The sequence below is a fragment of the Salvelinus fontinalis genome, chromosome 15, assembly GCF_029448725.1.
Source record: "Salvelinus fontinalis isolate EN_2023a chromosome 15, ASM2944872v1, whole genome shotgun sequence".
Lineage (NCBI taxonomy): Eukaryota > Metazoa > Chordata > Actinopteri > Salmoniformes > Salmonidae > Salvelinus > Salvelinus fontinalis.
The window spans coordinates 17,809,042-17,830,583 of record NC_074679.1 but is presented as its reverse complement, the minus strand read 5'-3'; the positions used below and the strand labels follow the sequence as shown (position 1 = coordinate 17,830,583).

The 21,542-nt window shown below is 45.7% G+C and overlaps 1 protein-coding gene across 1 annotated transcript in view; it reads left to right on the top strand.

The window, feature by feature from the left end:
• The window catches only part of LOC129811490 (tyrosine-protein kinase receptor-like), a 79,746-nt gene that overhangs the window by 38,537 nt on the left and 19,667 nt on the right, over window positions 1–21,542 (top strand). The window contains exons 7-12 of the mRNA XM_055862846.1: window positions 1,962–2,111; window positions 5,623–5,723; window positions 6,100–6,260; window positions 6,493–6,587; window positions 10,057–10,155; window positions 10,399–10,573. Of these exons, the coding sequence (XP_055718821.1) occupies window positions 1,962–2,111; window positions 5,623–5,723; window positions 6,100–6,260; window positions 6,493–6,587; window positions 10,057–10,155; window positions 10,399–10,573 (781 nt within the window). The remainder of the gene's footprint in view (window positions 1–1,961; window positions 2,112–5,622; window positions 5,724–6,099; window positions 6,261–6,492; window positions 6,588–10,056; window positions 10,156–10,398; window positions 10,574–21,542) is intronic.

Sequence of the window (21,542 nt, the reverse complement as noted above, 5' to 3'; positions counted from 1 at the left end):
TTCATGCAGAGAGCAGAGCTCTGCGCGATTCTGCTACCCCTATGTATGGTTCTACGCCCCCTATTCACTCACTGCACCACCTCCAACAACCCCCCTATGGCGAACACACCTTTTGCTCCTCCAACTTTGAAAGGGATTATTCTGCGACCCCCACGGTCGTGCAGGAAATTAATTAATGATTGACATCTTCAAGAAGCTGGACCTCTAGCTACATTTGTCATGTAAATAGTTAGATGTTAGCATATCTAGAGGTGCCAAAAAAGTTGTCAAATTTACTTTAGATGTGACAATGTTTTCATTAGCAAACAAAGTTCTTAAAAATAGCTAGCAATGCTAATGTTAGCTAGCTATCTATCATTCACTGATCTCTCAATCTAGCTAGCTAACATTATACTGCATCTAAAGTCAATCTAGCGACAGAAAAATGACGACAAATGTATTCCTACTAATTATTTGCTTCCTTTTGTAATGTAATTTACCCAAGCCACTGTAATGAACAAACTAGATTTACATCTCACCTGTGTACCGGCTGGCTGGCTGCCAGTCTAGTGTACTGTGATCTGTGCTGATGCCAGCAGTCACATGTGATTATGGCTTAGCCTAACGTTTTTACTTTATTCACAAAATGTAATTTTGACTTTATTCTCTAAATATTGTACTATCCGTGCAAAAATGTTGTTTTTACCAAGTGCCACCACACATTGCCGTTTATTACACTTGGCCCTACAATTCCGTAGATAGGCCTTCTCCATAATTCATTGTTAGCTTAGATAAATGTTTTTACTCACTAAAAACAATATTATTTCAAAGTAAGTTTTATAACGTTGGATCAGATTATGTTTGAAACATCTTCGGGAAAAAGAGTTTCCCCATCTTTAAATCGCACTGTTTTTGTTGAGTGTGGTGCCGCTTGCATAAACTATATTAAAGTTTTAATGACCATGATAAATTGTTAATCCTTTCACTGGAAGCAGTGTATTAGCCAACAGTAAGTGCTCTCCTCCTCTCTGTCTCAGTCCTTTATGCTAAGAGCAAAGTATAACAACCACTAGATAGACATTGCATTAAAAGACAGAAAAGTGCCAGCCAGAGTCCTCCCACTCAGGCTAATATGTTTCTTTGGACCATTCTCTGTGGGTTTGTTAAGATTACTGTTTCTCCGAGGCACCCCTTGAAACTGAAATACCATTATTCAACTGCAATTTGAATTGAAATGCTCTTTTAAACTGCAGCTTTGTGAAATGATACAGTGAATTTAGCAATTAGTGAAAACATGAAGGTACACTCAGTGCTTGCAGCATTTGCATCAACGCTCACAACAACACCATTAGTCATACAAGCCTTCTCAACACTCACAGGGTGACATGTATTGTCATGAGTCTTGTCCTAGAGGCAGAACTGAGTGATTTTTGTTTCATATTTAGTCAAAATTTGCTATGTTGTACAAATTAATTTAAACAGAAATGTGCTTTTTTGGTCTTAATTTAAGGTTAGGCATTAGGATTAGCAGTGTGGTTAAAGTTAGGGTTGAGCACTCTGCAGAGCTGCCTCCAGAACAAGATTCATGACGAACAACACTAACCTGCTCAACACTCAATCAAAACATTCATCATTCAATGCAAAGAACAGTTCCCACATGGAGAATAAAACTGATCCCTCCAGTAAGTAATGACATGAATAATGTCTATTGAATAGTGGAACCCTGGAGAGATGACATGGCTTCAGCACAATAGGATAGCCTTTCTTTTGCACATTCAAACTCCACTACATTTTGAGAAGAAAATATAATGTGCTGGAGTGCTCAAATTAGTATACAAGGTGCTCTTTAAAAAGGGTCGTCAATAGATCTTGTCACCATGCCCTATTTGATCATTTCCTAAAAGCTTTCATTTTATAAGCTGTATCCGTATTTATAAGTGTACAGGGCACTGAATGTTTTGGTCCACTGTGTCCCTATGGAGATGCTCTGCCCTATGGAGCCCACTGTTCCTTTGAGCCTGGGTCCTGTGGCTGGTCAACGTCCGATGAGCTGTCCTCTTGGAGGAGGGTCAGTGGGGAGGAACTGGAAGACAGTGAAGACATGCTGGGGACAGCTCTGCAAAATACACAAGGTAAATGGTGCAAAACACAACAGGTCAATCGAAAGTAAGTTGACCTAAAATTGCTGGGTAACACTTTATTTGAAGGGGGTATACATGATGACACCTATATGAGACCAGATAAATAGCTGTTGGGTATTACATTGTGCTGTATAACATACCAATTTTACACTAGACTTGTCCTCATCCTGTAAATTACTCATTCACTAAACACTAGTGAACATACATTGTACTGATAATAGAGTTCAATCTTGCAACCCTCTTCGTATGTGCAATACAGTATAAGCTCCTTTTGCAGCTAATAGACAATTGACTAGGAATTGTAAATGGAGATATGATGGTGTCAGTGGAGGCTACTGAGGGGAGGACGGCTCACAATAGTGTCTGGAATGGAGCAAATTGAATGGCATCAAACAAAGGGAAACCATGTGTTTGATGTATTTGATACCATTCTACCAATTCCGCTTCAGCCATTACCTCGAGCATGTCCTCCCCAATTAAGGTGCCACCAACCTCCTGTGGATGGTGTCCTACAGCTGTAGGGTTCGAATTGAGAATTGGTTTTCAGGTGCTGTTGAGTCTCCTCTCCATCAGGTCCTGGAGCTAAGAGAGGGGTACTACAAAATGAGAACACTGTATAGGCAAAGGTGATCCTTCAGGTTTCTTTCCAAGTTTCTCATATTACACAAAGACTGGAAATCCATTTCGTTTTTTATGACTCCAATGGGATTTTCAACCTCCCCCTGTCCGAGTCTGTAATACCAACATGTTTTAAGCAGACCACCATAGTCCCTGTGCCCAAGAACACTAAGGTAACCTGCCTAAATGACTACCGACCCGTAGCACTCAAGTCGATGTTTGTAACTTATTTTTCTACTTATTGTGAACATAATGTTGCTGCTACCGTCCCTATGACCGAAAATAACTTCTGGACATCAGAAATGCGATTAATCACCACAGACTGGGAGATTCCTTTTTTTTCCTTTAACAAGTCCGACGAGCCTGACGTGAATGACATACTGTTTTCTCGGGAACAGGCCCAGATCCCCGTCATTTGCGTGAAGAGAAGGCGGAGAAAAAGGGTCTGGAGAGTGGGCTGCCTTCTGAGAGTTTGTAGGCGATCAAATAAAGGCCCACTGCCTTCCATTCTGCTAGCAAACATGCCATCTTTGGGGGAAAAATTTGATGACCTACGCTGAAGATTAAACTACCAACAGGACATTCAAAGCTGTAACATCTTATGATTCACAGAGTCTGAACGACAACATTATCAACATACAGCTGGCTGGTTATACGCTGTATCGGCAGGATGTGTATTTTTGTAAATAACAGCTGGTGCACGATATCTAAGGAAGTCTCGAAGGTTTTGCTCGCCTGAGGCAGAGTATCTCATGATAAGGTGTAGACCACACTATCTACCGAGAAAGTTTTCAGTTGTATTTTTCGTAGCTGTCTACATACCACCACAGACCGATGCTGGCACTAAAACCGCACTCAATGAGCTGTATTCCACCATAAGCAAACAGGAAAATGTTCACCCAGAGGTGGCGCTCCTAGTGGCCGGGAACTTGAATGCAGGGAAACTTTAATCCGTCTTACCAAATTTCTATCAGCATGTTAAATGTGCAACCAGAGGGAAAAAAACTCTAGACCAACTTTACTCCACACACAGAGACGCATACCAAGCTCTCCCTCATCCTCCATTTGGGAAATCTGAGCATAATTCTATCCTCTTGATTCCTGCTTACAAGCTAAAATTAAAGCAGGAAGCACCAGTGACTCGATCAAGTTACAGTACTGTTTTGCTAGCACAGACTGGAATATGTTCCGCGATTCCTCAGAGGAATACACCACATCAGTCATTGGCTTCATCAATAAATGCATCGATGATGTCGATCCCACAGTGACCGTATGTACATACGCCAACCAGAAGCTATCGGTTACAGGCAACATCCACACTGAGCTAAAGGCTAGAGCTGCCTTTTTCAAGAAGCGGGACTCTAACCCGAAAGCTTATAAGATATCACGCTATGCCCTCTGACAAACCATCAAACAGGCAAAGCATCAATACAGGACTAAGATCCGACGCTCGTCGGATGTGGCAGGGCTTGCAAACCATTACAGACTACAAAGGGAAGCACAGTAGAGAGCTACCCAATGACGTGAGCCTACCAGGCAAGGTAAACTACTTCTATGCTCGCTTCGAGGCAAGCACCAACTGTTCCTGGAAGACTGTGTGGTCGCGCTCTCCGTAGACGATGTGAGTAAGACCTTTTAAACAGGTCAACATTCACAAGGCAGATTACCAGGACATGTACTGCGAGCATGCACTGACTAACTGGCAAGTGTCTTCACTGATATTTTCAACCTCTCCCTGTCCGTGTCTGTAATACCAACATGTTTTAAGCAGACCACACTAGTCTCTATGCCCAAGAACACTAAGGTAACCTGCCTAAATGACTACTGACCCGTAGCACTCACGTCTGTAGCCATGAAGTGCTTTGAAAGGCTGGTCATGCTGACATCAACACCGTTATCCCAGAAACCCTAGACCCACTCCATTTTGCATACCGCCCTAACAGATCCACAGATGATGCAATCTCCATCGCACTCCACACTGCCCTTTCCCACCTGGACAAAAGGAACACCTATGTGAGAATGCTATTCATTGACTACAGCTCAGCGTTCAACACCATAGTGCCCTCAAAGCTCATCAATAAGCTAAGGACCCTGGGACTAAACACCTCCCTCTGCAACTGGATCCTGGACTCCCTGACGGGACACCCCCGGGTGGTAAGGGTAGGTAACAACACATCCGCCATGCTGATCCTCAACACAGGGGTCCCTCAGGGGTACGTGCTCAGTCCCGTCCTGTACTCCCTGTTCACTCATGACTGCACAGCCAGGCACAACTCCAACACCATCATTAAGTTTTCCGATGACACAACAGTGGTAGGCCTGATCACCGACAACGACGAGACAGCCTATATGGAGGAGGTCAGAGACCTGTCCATGTGGTGCCAGGATAAAAACCTCTCCCTCAACGTGATCAAGACAAAGGAGATGATTGTGGACTACAGGCACATGTGACTAATACAATTTGATTTGATTTTCATTCCAATTCAAGTTTTTTCAAAACATTTGGAATCTAAAGGCTTTGTAGACCTAAAGGAGGAATTCCCTGTTATCACTGAATGGAATTACATTCCTTTGAACAGTTTGTCGATGATTTACAATCAGTTATAACACTTGAGTATCATGAAGCCCAGCAGCATGGTGTGTAATGTAAAACAAGTTCTATTGCTGCTGAGATGATTTCCATTCATTTTCTGCATTTCAGTTTATAGCTCCAATTGGTTTCAGTCCAAATCGACTTGCACTGCGCCAAGGCAAAATGTATTGTTTTTGAGATAAGGACTGAAAGACTGTTTTCTTCAGAGCTCTATCAGTCATGCCCTGTTGACTGGTGCACTACATCAGTGTCAGCTCCCCTCTGTGTTGTGGTTATTGTCTTTTCCCTCAGGGCACTTCCTGTTCCTGGCCGTGAGAAGGAGGAGTTCCAGTCATGAGGTGTCTGTCCGGAGTTACTCCTTCCCCCAACCAGTCCCTACGACAGCCTGTCAGGTGAGAGGCGTAAATGGACATATCTATCCAGCCACCCAATGGCTTCCTTACTGATGAGACAATCTCTCCTTCCAACAACATGTTCACTGATGACTCACTGATGAGTTCTAGACATCCTCATGAAGGGAGTTTTACAAACACCCTCAAAAGATGCCAGAATCAACCAACCATAGCCAAGGCCTGTCTATTGATTAGCATTTTTTGTAATTAATCCGATTTCCCCCCCAGACAGCTGGTCTATCATAACAGAGAGCAGCCATCTGGTACTACACACAGAATATCAAACTTCATATAGTTTTAAGTCATGTTAAAGTCTTCAAAAAATATGTCATGAAATTCACTAATTCACGTCCTTTCTGGATGTCTCTGTGTGCAGTTGCATTTCTCCCTGTATCTCTATGGGGAGTTTAATGGCACCGTGCTGTTGTCACTAGAGGAAAATAGTACTACCACGTCCCGGTTGGTGTGGGAGAGGTCTGGACAGTGGAAAGATCACTGGCAGGACATCACTCTACAGCTACCTGCCCTCCTCAGTGGGTATGGTGCCCTAATGTACTGCGTAATTACTGACCTGAGGTGTCAACACATAACATTACAGTACATAAAGTTCAGAGTTAGAGTTTCTTGAGTGATTGTAGTTTGATAAATGATTACTGTGAAAGAATGTGAAAGAATTTAGGGTATTTTAATAAAACAAAAACTAATGTGAAATCTAGATTTAATGCCATACTGTGTTTCTCTCCATTCATTGTGATGTGTGTTCCCCCAGGTTCCACCTCAAGGTGAAGGCTCTGTGGGGACCAGGCTCCAATGCTGACATCGCCCTAGATGACATCACCCTGGGGGCAGCATGCTTTGACACAGGTAGCCCTCCATGCAACACAATCTGTACACAACACAAACAGTCAGGTCTCAATGTAGATACTATAACATAATGTATGGCTCGAGTACAGTGAGCGACTATTTGGAGGGCTCCAAACACATCATTGAATAATTTCTCAGGTAAAACTCCCTAAATATTTTAAGGTTACATTTACTGATTGAGAGGGGCCTCTTTTGGCCTCCTGAGTAGCACAGCAGTCTAAGGCATCACTACAGCCTGGGGTAGCATCACTACAGCCTGGGGTTCGATCCCTGACTCTGTCAAAGCCGGCTGTGACCGGGAGCCCCAAAGGATGGTGCACAATGGGCACAGCACCGTTTGGGTTAGGGGAGGGTTTGGCTGGCAGGGCTTTCCTTGGCTCGTTGTCAGTCAGATGGTGTTTCCTCCAACACATTGATATGGCTGACTTCTGGGTTTGTGTTTAAGTGTTTTATTAGGAGCCCCATTAGCTGTTGCCAAGGCAGTAGTTACTCTTCCTGGTCCAAACAGACATAAAACATTGTGTCATACAAAACATTGTGCATTTTACAAATGTACATTGCTCGGTTATTACATTACAATATTACAATACTACATTATATTACTAAGAATAATGTGTGGGTGTGTGTAGAGTTGATGTTTTAGACTGTGTGTCTCTTCACAGTCCGCGTTGTGCCTTGAGTTGTTGTATTATCTGTTTTTTTGATCTGATTTTACGGCTAGCTTGAGGTGGACGAGTCCCATGTACTTATGGGTCTAAATAGTACTGTGTGTTTCCTAGCCTCTATTCTGGACTTGGGGACTGTGTAGAGACCTTTCTGGTGGCTTGTCTTGTTGGGTATGTATGAGTGTCTGAGCTGTGTGTTAACCGGTTAAACAGACAGCTCAGTACTTTTAACACGTCAATACCTCTCAAATAGACCAGTAGAGATGCACTCAATATTTCCTATACTTTGAGCCAAGAGATTGATATGCATGTTGTTGATATTAGCCCTCCGTGTACATTTAAGGGTCAGACGTGCTGCTCTGTTCTGGGCCAACTGTAATTTGCCTATGTTAACCAAGCAGTGTGTTAAGAAGCAGCACGGCTTGGCGGGTCATGTTTTAAGGATGCATGTCTCGACCTTCCCCTCTCCCGAGACCGTTGGGGAGTTGCAGCAATGAGACAAGATCATAAATACAAATTTGATATCACAAAATTGGGGAGAAAAATGAAAAATGTACAGTATATAAATAAAATTAGAAAGGGGTCTCTTTCATAGAGATACAGCTAATTCCCTCAACGTGATCAAGACTAAGGAGATGATATTAGAATACAGGAAAAGGAGGACCGAGCACGCCCCCATTCTCATCGACAGGGCTGTAGTGGGTGGAGCAGGTTGAGAGCTTCAAGTTCCTTGGTGTCCACATCACCAACAAACTAACATGGTCCAAACACACCAAGACAGTAGTGAAGAGGGTACGACAAAACCTATTCCCCCTCAGGAGACTGAAAAGATTTGGCACGGGTCCTCAGATCCTCAAAAGGTTCTACAGCTGCACAATCGAGAGCATCCTGACTGGTTGCATCACTGCCTGGTATGGCAACTGCTCAGCCTCCGACCGCAAGGCACTGCAGAGGGTAGTGTGTATGGCCTAGTACATCACTGGGGCCAAGCTTCCTGCCATCCAGGATCTCTATACCAGGCGGTGTCAGAGGAAGGCCCAAAAAATTGTCAAAGACTCCAGCCACCCTAGTCACAGCCTGCTCTCTCTGCTACCGCACGGCAAGCGGTACCAGAGCACCAAGTCTAGGTCCAAGAGGCTTCTAACAGCTTCTACCCCCAAGCCGTAAGACTCCTGAACATTTAATCAAAGGGCTACCTAGACTACTTGCCCCCCCCCCCCCTCTTTTACGCTGCTGCTACTGTCTGTTACTATCTATGCTTAAGTCACTTTAATAACTCTACTATATGTATATATTACCTCAATTACCTCGACTAACCGGTGCCCCCTGCACGTTGACTCTGTACCGGTTTACCCTGTATATAGCCCGGCTATTGTTATTTTACTGCTGCTCTTTAATTATTTGTTACTTTATTTATTTTCTTTTTTGTATTTTTCTTAAAACTGTATTGTTGGTTAAGGGCTTGTAAGTAAGCATTTCACTGTAAGGTCTACACCTGTTGTATTCGGCGCATGAGACAAATACAATTTGATTTGATTTGAAATAGATTCCTTAAAGGACCACTAGATGATGGCTATTAGCTCACATGGCCTATATCACTGAATCGCGCCATTCACCTGAGATATGCCATGACATTTGTGTAGGAGGAACTGAATAGATTCTAGTTAGGACACAGTAACATTCAGTGGAGAGCAACGCCCCATAACAACTGCTGATCCACCCCAATGTTGTTGCAGATGAGACCGTCTATAGAGCATGCTTTAAGACTGGAAACAATAGAGCTTTTGAGGAAGAGTCAAAGAAAGAGAAGAGTCTTAACCGAAGCATGATGCACACAGATGCGTCGGCTAACCGCCATCTCCAAATCAGCTGGAGAGCTCCCCTGGAAGACAACACACTGCCTGATTGCTTCTGAACGGGGGAAACCGACCGTAGAATACTTCTCCCTGGGATTGAATCCACAATCTGACAATAAAATCAGCAGGTTCCAGTGTCATATACGTTATTGTCACACTGGAGCACAGATCTTCTTCGCTCCATCCATTGTTATCTACCATAAAGCTCTTTGGTCAGACATTTGGGGGGAAGCCTGCCAACATTAGTTTTACTTGATAGGCATTGTACCCAGATGCGGTTGGGTAAATATTGGAAGGAAGGGAGGAGGGGGGCTTGCAGAGGTATGCCCGGTTTCGTGCAAGGCATGCAAGTTTTCGACGCCAGACAGCCGCCAATTGGGCGGGATATGATCAGCATGCAGATTTATCGTCCCTATTATGTTTTACTGGAGCACATCTCCAAACCCTCCAGAATTCCACATCTAGTTGCAGCTACTAAATCATAACCGCCCTTATCTTGTCTCCTGCTAACACTTTCACGATGTCTTCCCTCACAATTATTACTTATCTCCTAAAGCCCTTCGTCTTTCTCCACTTTTTCCATAAGTCTGTCTGTCTGTCTGTCTGTCTGTCTGTCTGTCTGTCTGTCTGTCTGTCTGTCTGTCTGTCTGTCTGTCTGCAGCTCATACATGCTTAGAAAGGGTTTTTCGACTGTCCCCATAGGAGAACCCTTTTTGGTTCCAGGCAGAACCATTTTTGGTTCCAGGCAGAACCCTTTTAGCCTCTAGATATAACCTTTTTTTCTTAGTGTATGTATTTTTATCTACTAAGTTGTGGACCTTAAGCGGCTTCCAAAACCAAATCTACACTCTAAATTCTGTCTCTGTCTTTGAATTGACCATGATTAATGGAAAATGTATGAAAGAGAATGTTTTGTAGCGATGAATGTGTCTGTCTCCCTCCTCTCAGATCTCAACTCCCTGCTGCTCGGACACAGATTCTTCCATGAAATGGACTCCATCAGTGAGCTAGATTTCCTCAGCCCCCTCCCTGAGCCCTCTGCCTCAGGTACACTACCAGCACATTGCACAATGGAATATATTTAGCATTTCTATCACCAATGGCCTTTGCGGTTCGATTTTCACAGTGGTTTTTCCTGGCCATTTTTCATAATAAACAAGGTGCTTCCATTAATGTAATTTCCTTTGATTTCCTCAGCAGCTGTTCTACCATATGTCTGTTTGTCTGTCTTCTTTCTGTGCAACACAGGGAGTTTGTTTGTTGACTGACGTGTCTATCTCCTCTCTTCAGAGGTGTCCCTGATGACCTGGTGGTTCACATCCTGTGGGGCCAGTGGCCCCCGAGGCCCCACCCAGGCCCAGTGTGACAGCGCGTACCGCAACACCAACTTCAATGTCACTGTTGGTAAGGACGGCCCGTTCAAAGGAGTGCAGACCTGGAGGGTACCAGCCACCAACAGATACATGTGGGTGCAAGTTTTGATATGTTTTTCTAATGTTGTAGAAACATGAACGCTACAGGCAACAACTGTTTTTGCAATCAGAGCACTTTTGCACTAGACTAAACCATATCAAATCAAATTTTATTGTTCACATACACATGGTTAGCAGATGTTAATGCGAGTGTAGCGAAATGCTTGTGCTTCTAGTTCCGACCGTGCAGTAATATCTAACAAGTAATCTAACAATTTCACAACAACTGCCTTATACACACAATTGTAAAGGAATGAATAAGAATATGTACATAAAAATATAAGGATGAGCGATGGCCGTGCGACATAGTAGATGGTATAGAGTACAGTATATACATATGAGATGAGTAATGTAGGGTATGTAAAGATTATATAAAGTGGCATTGTTTAAAGTGACTAGTGATACATTTATTACATCCAATTTTTAATTATTAAAGTGGCTAGAGATTGAGTCAGTATGTTGGCAGCAGCCACTCAATGTTAGTGATGGCTGTTTAACAGTCTGATGGCTTTGAGATAGAAGCTGTTTTTCAGTCTCTCGGTCCCAGCTTTGATGCATCTGTACTGACCTCGCCTTCTGGATGATAGCGGGGTGAACGGGTAGTGGCTCGGGTGGTTGTTTTTGGCCTTCCTGTGACATCGTGTGCTGTAGGTGTCCTGGAGGGCAGGTAGTTTGCCCCCGGTGATGCGTTGTGCAGACCTCACTACCCTCTGGAGAGCCTTACGATTATGGGCAGAGCATTTGCCCTACTAGGCGGTGATACAGCCCGACAGGATGCTCTCGATTGTGCATCTGTAGAAGTTTGTGAGTGCTTTTGGTGACAAGCCGCATTTCTTCAGCCTCCTGAGGTTGAAGAGGCGCTGCTGCGCCTTCTTCACCACGCTGTCTGTATGGGTGGACCATTTCAGTTTGTCTGTGATGTGTACGCCGAGGAACTTAAACTTTCCACCTTCTCCACTACTGTCCCATCGATGTGGATAGGGGGATGCTCCCTCAGCTGTTTCCTGAAGTCCACGATCATCTGCTTTGTTTTGTTGACGTTGAGTGTGAGTGTGAAGTTATTATCCTGACACCACACTCCGATGGCACGCCCCTCCTCCCTGTAGGCCGTCTCGTCATTGTTGGTAATCAAGCCTACCACTGTATTGTTGTCTGAAAACTTGATGATTGAGTTGGAGGCGTGCATGGCCACGCAGTCATGGGTGAACAGGGAGTACAGGAGAGGGCTGAGAACGCACCCTTGTGGAACCCCAGTGTTGAGGATCAGCGGGGTGGAGATGTTGTTTCCTACCCTCACCACCTGGGGGCGGCCCGTCAGAAAGTACAAGACCCAGTTGCACAGGGCAGGGTTGAGACCCAGGGTCTTGAGCTTAATGATGAGTTTGGAGGGTACTATGGTGTTAAATGCTGAGCTGTAATCGATGTACAGCTTTCTTACATAGGTATTCCTCTTGTCCAGATGGGTTAGGGCAGTGTGCGGTGTGATTGTGATTGCGTCATCTGTGGACCTATTGGGGAGGTAAGCAAATTGGAGTGGGTCTAGGGTGTCAGGTAGGGTGGAGGTGATATGATCCTTGACTAGTCTCTCAAAGCACTTCATGATGATGGAAGTGAGTGCTACGGAGCAATAATTGTTTAGCTCAGTTACCTTAGCTTTCTTGCAACAGGAACAATGGTGGCTCTCTTGAAGCATGTGGGAACAGCAGACTGAGATAGGGATTGATTTAATATGTGCGTAAACACACCAGCCAGCTAGCTGGTCTGCGCATGCTCTGAGGACGCGGCTGGGGATGCCATCTGGGCCGCAGCCTTGCGAGGGTTAACACGTTTAAATGTTTTACTCACGTTGGCCGCGGTGAAGGAGAGCCCGCAGGTTTTAGTTGCGAGCCGTGTCAGTGGCACTGTATTGTCCTCAAAGCAAGCAAAGAAGTTGTATAATTTTTCTGGGAGCAAGACTTCCGTGTCTGCGACGGGGCTTGTTTTCTTTTTGTAATCCATGATTGACTAGAACCTGCCACATACGTCTTGTGTCTTGAGCCGTTGAATTGCGACTCCAGTTTGTCTCTATACTGACGCTTAGCTTGTTTGATCGCCTTGCAGAGGGAATAGCTACACTGTTTGTATTCGGTCATGTTTCCGGTCACCTTGCCATGATTAAAAGCAGTCGTTCGCGCTTTCAGTTTTGCGCGAATGCCATCAATCCACCGTTTCTGGTTGGGGAAGGTTGTAATAGACACTGTGGGTACAACATCACCAATGCACTTGCTAATAAACTCGCTCACCTAATCAGCGTATACATCCATGTTGTTGTATGAGGCTATCTGGAACATATCCCAGTCCACATGATCAAAGCAATCTTGAAGCGTGGAATCCGATTTGTCGGACCAGCGTTGAACAGACCTGAGCCCGGGCGTTTCCTGTTTTAGTGTCTGTCTATAGGCTGGGAGCAACAAAATGGAATTCTGGTCAGATTTGCTGAAAGGAGGGCGAGGGAGGGCTTTGTATGCGTCACGGACGTTAAAGTAGCAATGATCCAGAATGCTGCCAACCCGGGTCACGCATTCGATATGCTGATAAAATTTAGGGAGCCTTTTTTTCAGATTAGCTTTGTTAAAATCCCCAGCTACAATAAATGCAGCCTCAGGATAAATGGTTTCCAGTTTACATAGAGTCCAATGAAGTTCTTTCAGGGCCATTGAGGTGTCTGCTTGGGGGGGGGGGGGGGGGGGTATACACGGCTGTGATTATAGTCTAAGATAATTATCTTGGTAGATAATGCGGTTGGCATTTGATTGTAAGGAATTCTAGGTCAGGTGAACAAAATGACTTGAGTTCCTGTATGTTGTAATGATCACACCACGACTCGTTAATCATAAGGCATACACCCCCGCCCTTCTTCTTACCAGAGAGATGTTTGTTTCTGTCGCTGCGATGCGTGAAGAAACCGATTGGCTGTACCGAATCTGATAACATATCCCGAGTGAGCCATGTTTTCGTGAAACAGAGAATGTTACAATCTCTGATGTCTCTCTGGAAGGCATCCCTTGCTTGAATTTCGTTTACCTTGGTGTCAAGAGGCTGGACATTGGCGAGTAGTATACTCGGGAGCGGTGAGTGATGTGCCCGTCTACGGAGCCTGACCAGAAGATCGCACCGTCTGCCCCTTCTGCGGCGCAGAAGATGCTTGAAACAAGCCCCTTGACCAATGATTGCATCTGTACATCAGTATTGACACCTGGCAGGAAGCAGCACAACCTGAAAAATCAGTCAACTGATTAAATACTACTTCGTGTCACGGATCTGCTAGACCGATCAATATAGGCAAGTCTCTGGAGTATCAAGATTGATTTTCAAATCATCCAAGTTAGGGGAGGAAGAGTATGACGTGGGCTCAGCCCCTGCCTGCCTTCCTGCGCTGTGTGTGTGTGTGTGTGTGTGTGTGTGTGTGTGTGTGTGTGTGTGTGTGTGTGTGTGTGTGTGTGTGTGTGTGTGTGTGTGTGTGTGTGTGTGTGTGTGTGTGTGTGTGTGTGTGCGAGAGAAAGACTGGAGCAGAGTGAGAAGCATGACTCACCAAATAGAGAATTAGATTAGTCTATCTGTGCTCACTCTCTCTCCCTAATCTGGAACCTGCCAAACCAAGGCTTTGAACTAATTTATTTGATTTGCTGTTCTAGTCACGTGGCCTTATTACAACACTAGATGTTAAAAGCACTGGCTTACCACACACCGCCACATCCCTCGCAAGGCTGGGGGCCCAGGGGCTCTTGGGGGACCCCCAGGAGTTTGCCCCCATAGAATTAGGAATTAGAATACTAGAATGGACATGAACTTTCTTAAAATGGGATAAAGGTAAGCCAATTGGGTCAGGGAATTGGTAAACTATGGTTTGCCATTCAAGTGATAAGATATTGTGTTAAATAATTAATTTGAAGAATTTATCTGCTCTGTATGTTTGTTAGCTAGCTAGCGAGACAGTTTTAGGGGAACGATTGCATAAATGTTCATTCATGCTCAGTTTACATATATTTATTTAATTTTTTATTTAACCTTTACTTAACTAGGAAGCCAGTTAAGAACAAATTCTTATTTACAATGACAGCCTACTCAGGCCAAACCCCAACGACGCTGGGCCAATTGTGCGCCGTCCTATGGGACTACCAAACACGGCAGGATGTGTTACCTGGATTCAAACCAGGTACTATAGTGACGCCTCTTGCACTGAGATGCAGTGTGCCTGTGCCGCTCGGGATTCAGGCTATTTATACAGAAAATTGGTATAAAACCTGTATAAACAGTATTTATGATTATATTACAATATTTAAGGTTGGTGATAATTATATTACAACATTTCTGATATTTCCCATGCCTTTGTTTTATTTATCTGCATAAGTAAAATAAGGATTATGCCCCTACTGCTATTAATTCCAATTAGTCTGGTTATGGCTGCCATTAATTTCAGTTAGACACCAATAAAGAAGCTCCCCATATCTTCTCATTGCCTATCCTTACCCCTTTTAACCAGTGGTGTACCACAGTTTCTGAGAGGCTGAGAGAATTTGCATTTTTAAAGAACATTTCCTGCTATTCTACACAGAGAAAATGTAGCAATTTTACAGCTAATTTCCTGTAATTTTTTATATGGTTTATGACGTGTTCATATCCTGTCTGGGGAGGGGGGGGGGCACCAGAGAGATCTTAAATTATTAGAGTGGCTTAGTCATAAACCTTTAAAGTTCCAGAAAGGGGTGAAAATGGCAGTCAGGGTGTGATAGTACCCCCCCTTCCCCCCTAGGGACGCCACCTGGCATCCTACCTGGACGCATACCTGGCTGCCCGGGGGGGCGGCGGTGGAAATCGGCGATGAGGGCTGGGTCCAAGATGTCTTTAGCAGGAAACCAGCACCTCTCCACCGGGCCATAACCCTCCCAGTCAACCAGGTACTGGAAACCCCTGCTCTGTGGTCGAACCTTCAGGAGGCAAATCACAGTATACACTGGCTATCAATTACCCGGGGGGAGGGATGGGCCTGGAAACAGAAGACAAAGGACAGGAGACACAGGTTTAATTCTGGACACATGGAAAGTAGGGTGGATACGAAGGGTACGGGGTAACACAAGATGGACAGCAGGAGATGGAGATGGAAAAGAACCAATGAACCGGGGAGACAGTTTGCGGGACTCTACCCGCAGGGGCAGGTCCCGAGTGGAAAGCCATACCCTCTGCCCAGTGCGGTAGCGGGGAGCTGGAGTCCGGCCACGGTCCGCTTGTTGACGATACCTGGAGTTGGTCATGAGAATAGCCGCCCTGGCTCTTCTCCTGGTACGTCGACAGTGGCGGACAAACATCTGGGCCGAGGGTTCGCTGACCTCCTGCTCTTGTTCTGGGAGGCTGATACCCCATGGAGCACTCCAAAGGGGAGAGTCCCTTGGCCGAACAGGGAAGGGTGTTCCGGGCATACTCCACCCAGACCAGTTGACAGCTCCAGGTAGTGAGTTTGGTTGAGACCAGACATCTCAAGGTTGTTTCCAGATCTTGGTTGGCTCGCTCCGACTGACCGTTGGTTTGAGGTTGGAATCCCAATGACAGGCTGGCCGACGACCCAATAAGGGTGCAGAATGCCTTCCAGAACTGAGACAAAAACTGAGGACCCCGATTGTAGACCATGTCTACCAGGAGTCCATGGATCCGGAAGACATGCCGCACCCTAAGCTGGGCCATCTCCTTGGCAGAAGGTAGTTTGGGGAGAGGGATGAAATGGGCGGCCTTGGAGAACCGATCGACTACCGCCAGAATGACAGTGTTGCCATCAGACGGAAGGAGCCCAGTGACAAAGTCCAGAGATATATGAGACCAGGGACGATGAGGGACCGGTAGTGGCCAGAAGGAGGCCAGAAGGAGCTTGCCGTGGAGTCTTATTCTGAGAACACACTGTGCACAAAGGCAGAGACGTCAGAAACTATTGTGGGCCACCAGAACCGTTGTCGGAGGAAGGCTAGTGTATGACAGGACTCTTGATGACAGGTCAGCCTGGAGGAATGAGCCCATTCCAGGACCCGGGACCGGACGGTTAGGGACAAGCAGTCGGTTAGCCGGGCCCCCTTTAGGTCCAGGCTGGGAGCGTTGCGTCTCGCGAACCAGGTTCTCAATACCCTAATCCACAGTGGCAGCAAGGCATGAGGTAGGGAGAACGGTTTCGGAGGTCGAGGGTGTGGCAGAGGAACTGTATAGAGAGCGTCAGGCTTCACATTTTTTGACCCTGGGCGGCAGGAAATGGTGAAGTTGAATCTGGTAAACAAGCGCACCCACCGGGCCTGCCTGGAGTTGAGGCGCTTGGCTGTACGGAGATATTCCAAGTTTTTATGGTCGGTCCAGACCAAGAATGGCTGTTCTGCTCCTTCCAGCCAGTGCCTTCACTCTTCCAACGCCATTTTAACCGCCAGGAGTTCTCGATTGTGTACATTGTAGTTCCTCTCTGCAGGATTGAAACAATGGGACAGGAAGGCACAGGGATGAAGCTTTTGATCCTGGGCAGATCGCTGGGACAGGATGGCCCCCACTCCAACATCCGAAGCATCAACTTCCACCACAAATTGACGCGAGGCCTCCGGATGAATGAGGATGGGAGCTGATGTGAACCGGTGCTTCAGGTCCACAAAGGCTTTGTCGACAGCTGGAGACCATTTGAACGGTACCTTGGGAGAGGTGAGTGCCGAGAGGGGTGCTGTAATCCTGAATGAAACGGCGGTAGAAGTTAGTAAAACCAAGAAACCGTTGCAACTGCACCCTGGATGTTGGTTGAGGCCAATCCACCACTGCTTTCACCTTTCTAGGATCCATCTGAACATTGCCCTCAATGACATATCCCAGAAATGTGATAGTAGAGTGGTGGAACTCACACTTCTCAGCTTTCACAAACAATTGCTTCTCCAGGAGGCGCTGAAGAACCTGTCTGACATGAAGAACATGTTCTTGGGCAGATCAGGAAAAAAACAGGATGTCGTCAAGGTAAACGAACACAAAACGGTTTAGCGTGTCCCGAAGCACATCATTGACCAAAGCCTGGAAAACAGCGGGGGCATTTGTGAGTCCAAATGGCATGACCTGGTACTCATAATGTCCACTGGCTGTATTGAAGGCTGTCTTCCACTCATCCCCCTCATGTATCCGAACCAGTTGGTAGGCATTCCGAAGGTCCAACGTGGAAAATATGGTGGCTCCCTGGAGAGGTTCAAATGTCGAGGAGAGGAGAGGTAGGGGATAACGATTTTTTTACTGTAATGTCATTAAGTCCCTGATAGTCAATGCACGGACGCAGGGTCTTGTCCTTCTTTTCCACAAAGAAAAACCTGCGCCAGCCGGAGATGCAGAAGGACGGACGGCCCCAGTGGCCAGAAACTCCTAGGTACTCCTCCATTAGCTTTGGTCTCTGGTCCGGACAGAGAATACAACCAACCCCGAGGTGGTGTAGTGCCTGGGAGAAGATCAATGGCACAGTCATAAGGACAGTGCGGGGGAAGGGAAGTAGCCTGTGCCTTACTGAACACTTCTAGGAGATCATGGTATTCAGTGGGAATAGCAGAGACATCCACAGTCTTGCTAACTTCCTGATGAAGTTGACTTGGGGAAGGCTGTGCTGCTTGAAGGAAGTGGGAATGGCAAAATGGGCTCCACCTTAGGATGGAGCTTGTGGTCCAGTCAATCACCGGATTGTGCTTTTGTAGCCAGGAAAATCCCAAAACGAATGAAACGTGGGGAGATGCAATGAGGAGGAACTGTATGGTCTCACTGTGGATACCAGAAACCCGTAATTGAACGGGCACAGTACTATGAGTGACTTCCCCTATAGAGCGGACATCCAGTGCCCTAGCATGCATGGTGACAGAGAGAGACTGAGTGGGAATACCAAGCTCCGAAGCAATAGCGGCATCCATAAAACTTTCATCAGCCCCAGAGTCAATGAGCACTCGGAGAGACTTAGATTGGTCTCCCCACAGCACAAGCACAAAAAAAGGGTGTGCGGGGGATGGGAATTAGGGAACTCCCAGTCTGACTCACCATAGTGCTGGTACCCACTAGAAACAAGGGTTTCCTAATAGGGCAGGTAGCTATAAAATATTCTGCCCCTCCACAGTACAGACAACAGTTACTGTTCATCCTCCGTGAGCATACCCCAACTGATAACCTAGCTCTTCCCAACTGCATAAGCTCAGGAGTATCCAACTCACCCATCGTAGATTCACAAGAGTGCTCGTGGGGCTTCGAATCCTCTCAGAAAAGCTGCCTTTAGAAACTTCCGGATTGCCTCGAAGGTAAACGAGCCATAGCGGGTGCACGAGTGTGCCCGAGACCAGACCTCTTCTCACTCCTACGTTCCCTTAGGCGTCCATTGATTTTGATGGTTAGGGCGATAAGAGAGTCGAGGTCCATCGGCAATTCCCGAGCAGCTAGCTCATCCTTTACATCCTCAGATAATCCATGCAGAAAAGTATCGACAAGAGACTCCGGATTCCAGGCACTCTCGGCCGCCAACGTGTGAAAATCAACCGCGTAGTCTGCCACACTACGGGAGTTTTTACGTAAGTCAAGCAGTTTACTGGCCGCCTTTCTCCCAGATACCGGAGACTCAAATACCTTTCTCACCTCTGCAATAAATTCCTCTAGATGACCACAAATGGCATATTGTTGCTCCCAAACTGCCGTAGCCAGGGGTGAGCGCCCTTTCCGACATTAGCGTAATGATATACGCTATCTTCGATTGGTCTGAAGTAAACGAAGACGGCTGTAACTCAAAAATAAATGAGCACTGAGAAAGAACCCCGGGAGGCACCAGGATTCCCCGATTATCGCTCCGGAGGTAAGCGGGATTCTCGGGGAGCCGGGATAGGCTGTACAAACTCACCACAGAGGGAAAAAATGACTGGGTGATTGGTTTTTTTCACAGGTGGCAGGCAGCCGCTGAGCTAACTCCCTGATTTGCTCCATAATAGCCTTTAACCTCTCTGGGATATGTGGGACGCTAGCGTCCCAACTGGCCAACATCTAGTGAAAATGCAGTGCGCCAAATTCAAATATATTACAACAAAAAGAATACTTTCATGAAATCACACATTCAATATACCAAATTAAAGCTACACTTGTTGTGAATCCAGCCAATGTGTCAGATTTCAAAAATGCTTTATGGTGAAAGCAAACAATGCTATTATCTGAGGATAGCACCGCAAACAAACATAGACCATCATATTTCAACCCTCCAGGCGCGACACAAAACGCAAAAATAAAGATGTAATTCATGCCTTTGACGAGCTTCTTCTGTTGGCACTCCAATATGTCCCATAAACATCACAAATGGTCCTTTTGTTCGATTAATTCCGTCGATATATATCCAAAATGTCCATTTATTTGGCGCGTTTGATCCAGAAAAACACCGCTTCCAACTCGCGCAACATGACTACAAAAGTTACCTGTAAGCTTTGTCCAAACATTTCAAACTACTTTTGTAATACAACTTTAGGTATTTTTTTAACGTAAATAATCAATAAAATTAAAGACGGGATGATCTGTGTTCAATACCGGAGGAAAACAAAGTGTAGCTAGCTTTCAGGTCACGTGCCTCTAACAAAGAGAACACTTCCCTCGAGCATCATTCTGAACATGGCTACTTCTTAATTTCTCAAAGGAAAAACTTCAACCAATTTCTAAAGACTGTTGACATCCAGTGGAAGCGATAGGAACTGCAAGAAGGTCCCTTAGAAATCAGGATTCCCAATGAAATCCCATTGAAAAGAGAGTGACCTCAAAAAAAAGTGTTTTCTATCCAAATCTACTAATAATATGTATATCTTAGCTTCTGGGCATGAGTAGCAGGCAGTTTAATTTGGGCACGCTTTTCATCTAAAGTTCCGAATGCTGCCCCCTATCCTAGAGAAGTTAATTAATCCATGGTCGTGGCGTTCCGTCAAGGATCTGAGCCCTTCCAAAAGGCCCTGTAACAACTCCTCATGTCTCCCAATGGTGGCTCCCTGCAGGGAGACAGCGTGGCAGAGCTGGTCCAAGTCTGCTGGGTCTGTCATGGCCAGTTCGTACTATCATGACACAAGGCGAGATCCAAATGCAGACACAGGAGGCAGATAGTTGGTCTTACAGTGTATATAAATCCAGAAGGAGTAGGCAAGAGAATGGTCGTGGACAGGCAAAAGGACAAAACCAGATCAGAGTCCAGGAGGTACAGAGTAGCAGACAAGCTCGTGATCAAGGCAGGCAGAAGGGTCAGGCAGGCGGGTACAGAAACAGGCAAGGGTCAAAACCGGGAGGACTAGAAAAAGGAGAATAGCAAAAAGCAGGAGAATGGGGAAAAATTCTGGTTGACTTGGAGAACGTACAAGACGAACTGGCACAGGGTTAAATACACTGGGGGAAATCAGTGACACCTGGAGGGGGTGGAGACAATCTCAAGGACAGGTGAAACAGAACAGGGTGTGACACCAAACATGGCCTTCAGTGGTCTCCTCATGTGTTTTTGTCATGGAAATTCGAATCAAAAGGAAGAGAGATGGCAGATTTTTCAAAACAACTTTTTATTAGATGATTTGCAAATCTGGAGCTGGTTAACAATCCACTCAACAACAGCGCAGATTTAAGAGCCCAACTCACAAGAGTTGGGTCTCAGCCTTTATAGGAAATTGCAACCTCTGTCTACGTGGCAGTTTAGCAGGTGTGTGAGAGCATGGTGGGAACATTGCTCACAAACAAGTGATAACGCCAGTTTTGTCACTCCTTTCAGCTGATAGAATTGTCGCTGATGCTCAAGCTAGCATCTGTTCTCGTCATTTCTCCACACAGCTGTGCCTTTGAAAGATACGAAAAGAACAGGATGGACCAAAAACTGTGTTCACTCCGAGGCTCTTTGTCTTTGGCCGCGTGACCAAGTTGCTCAGAAAATAGAGGAAAAACACTGGCTTTTTC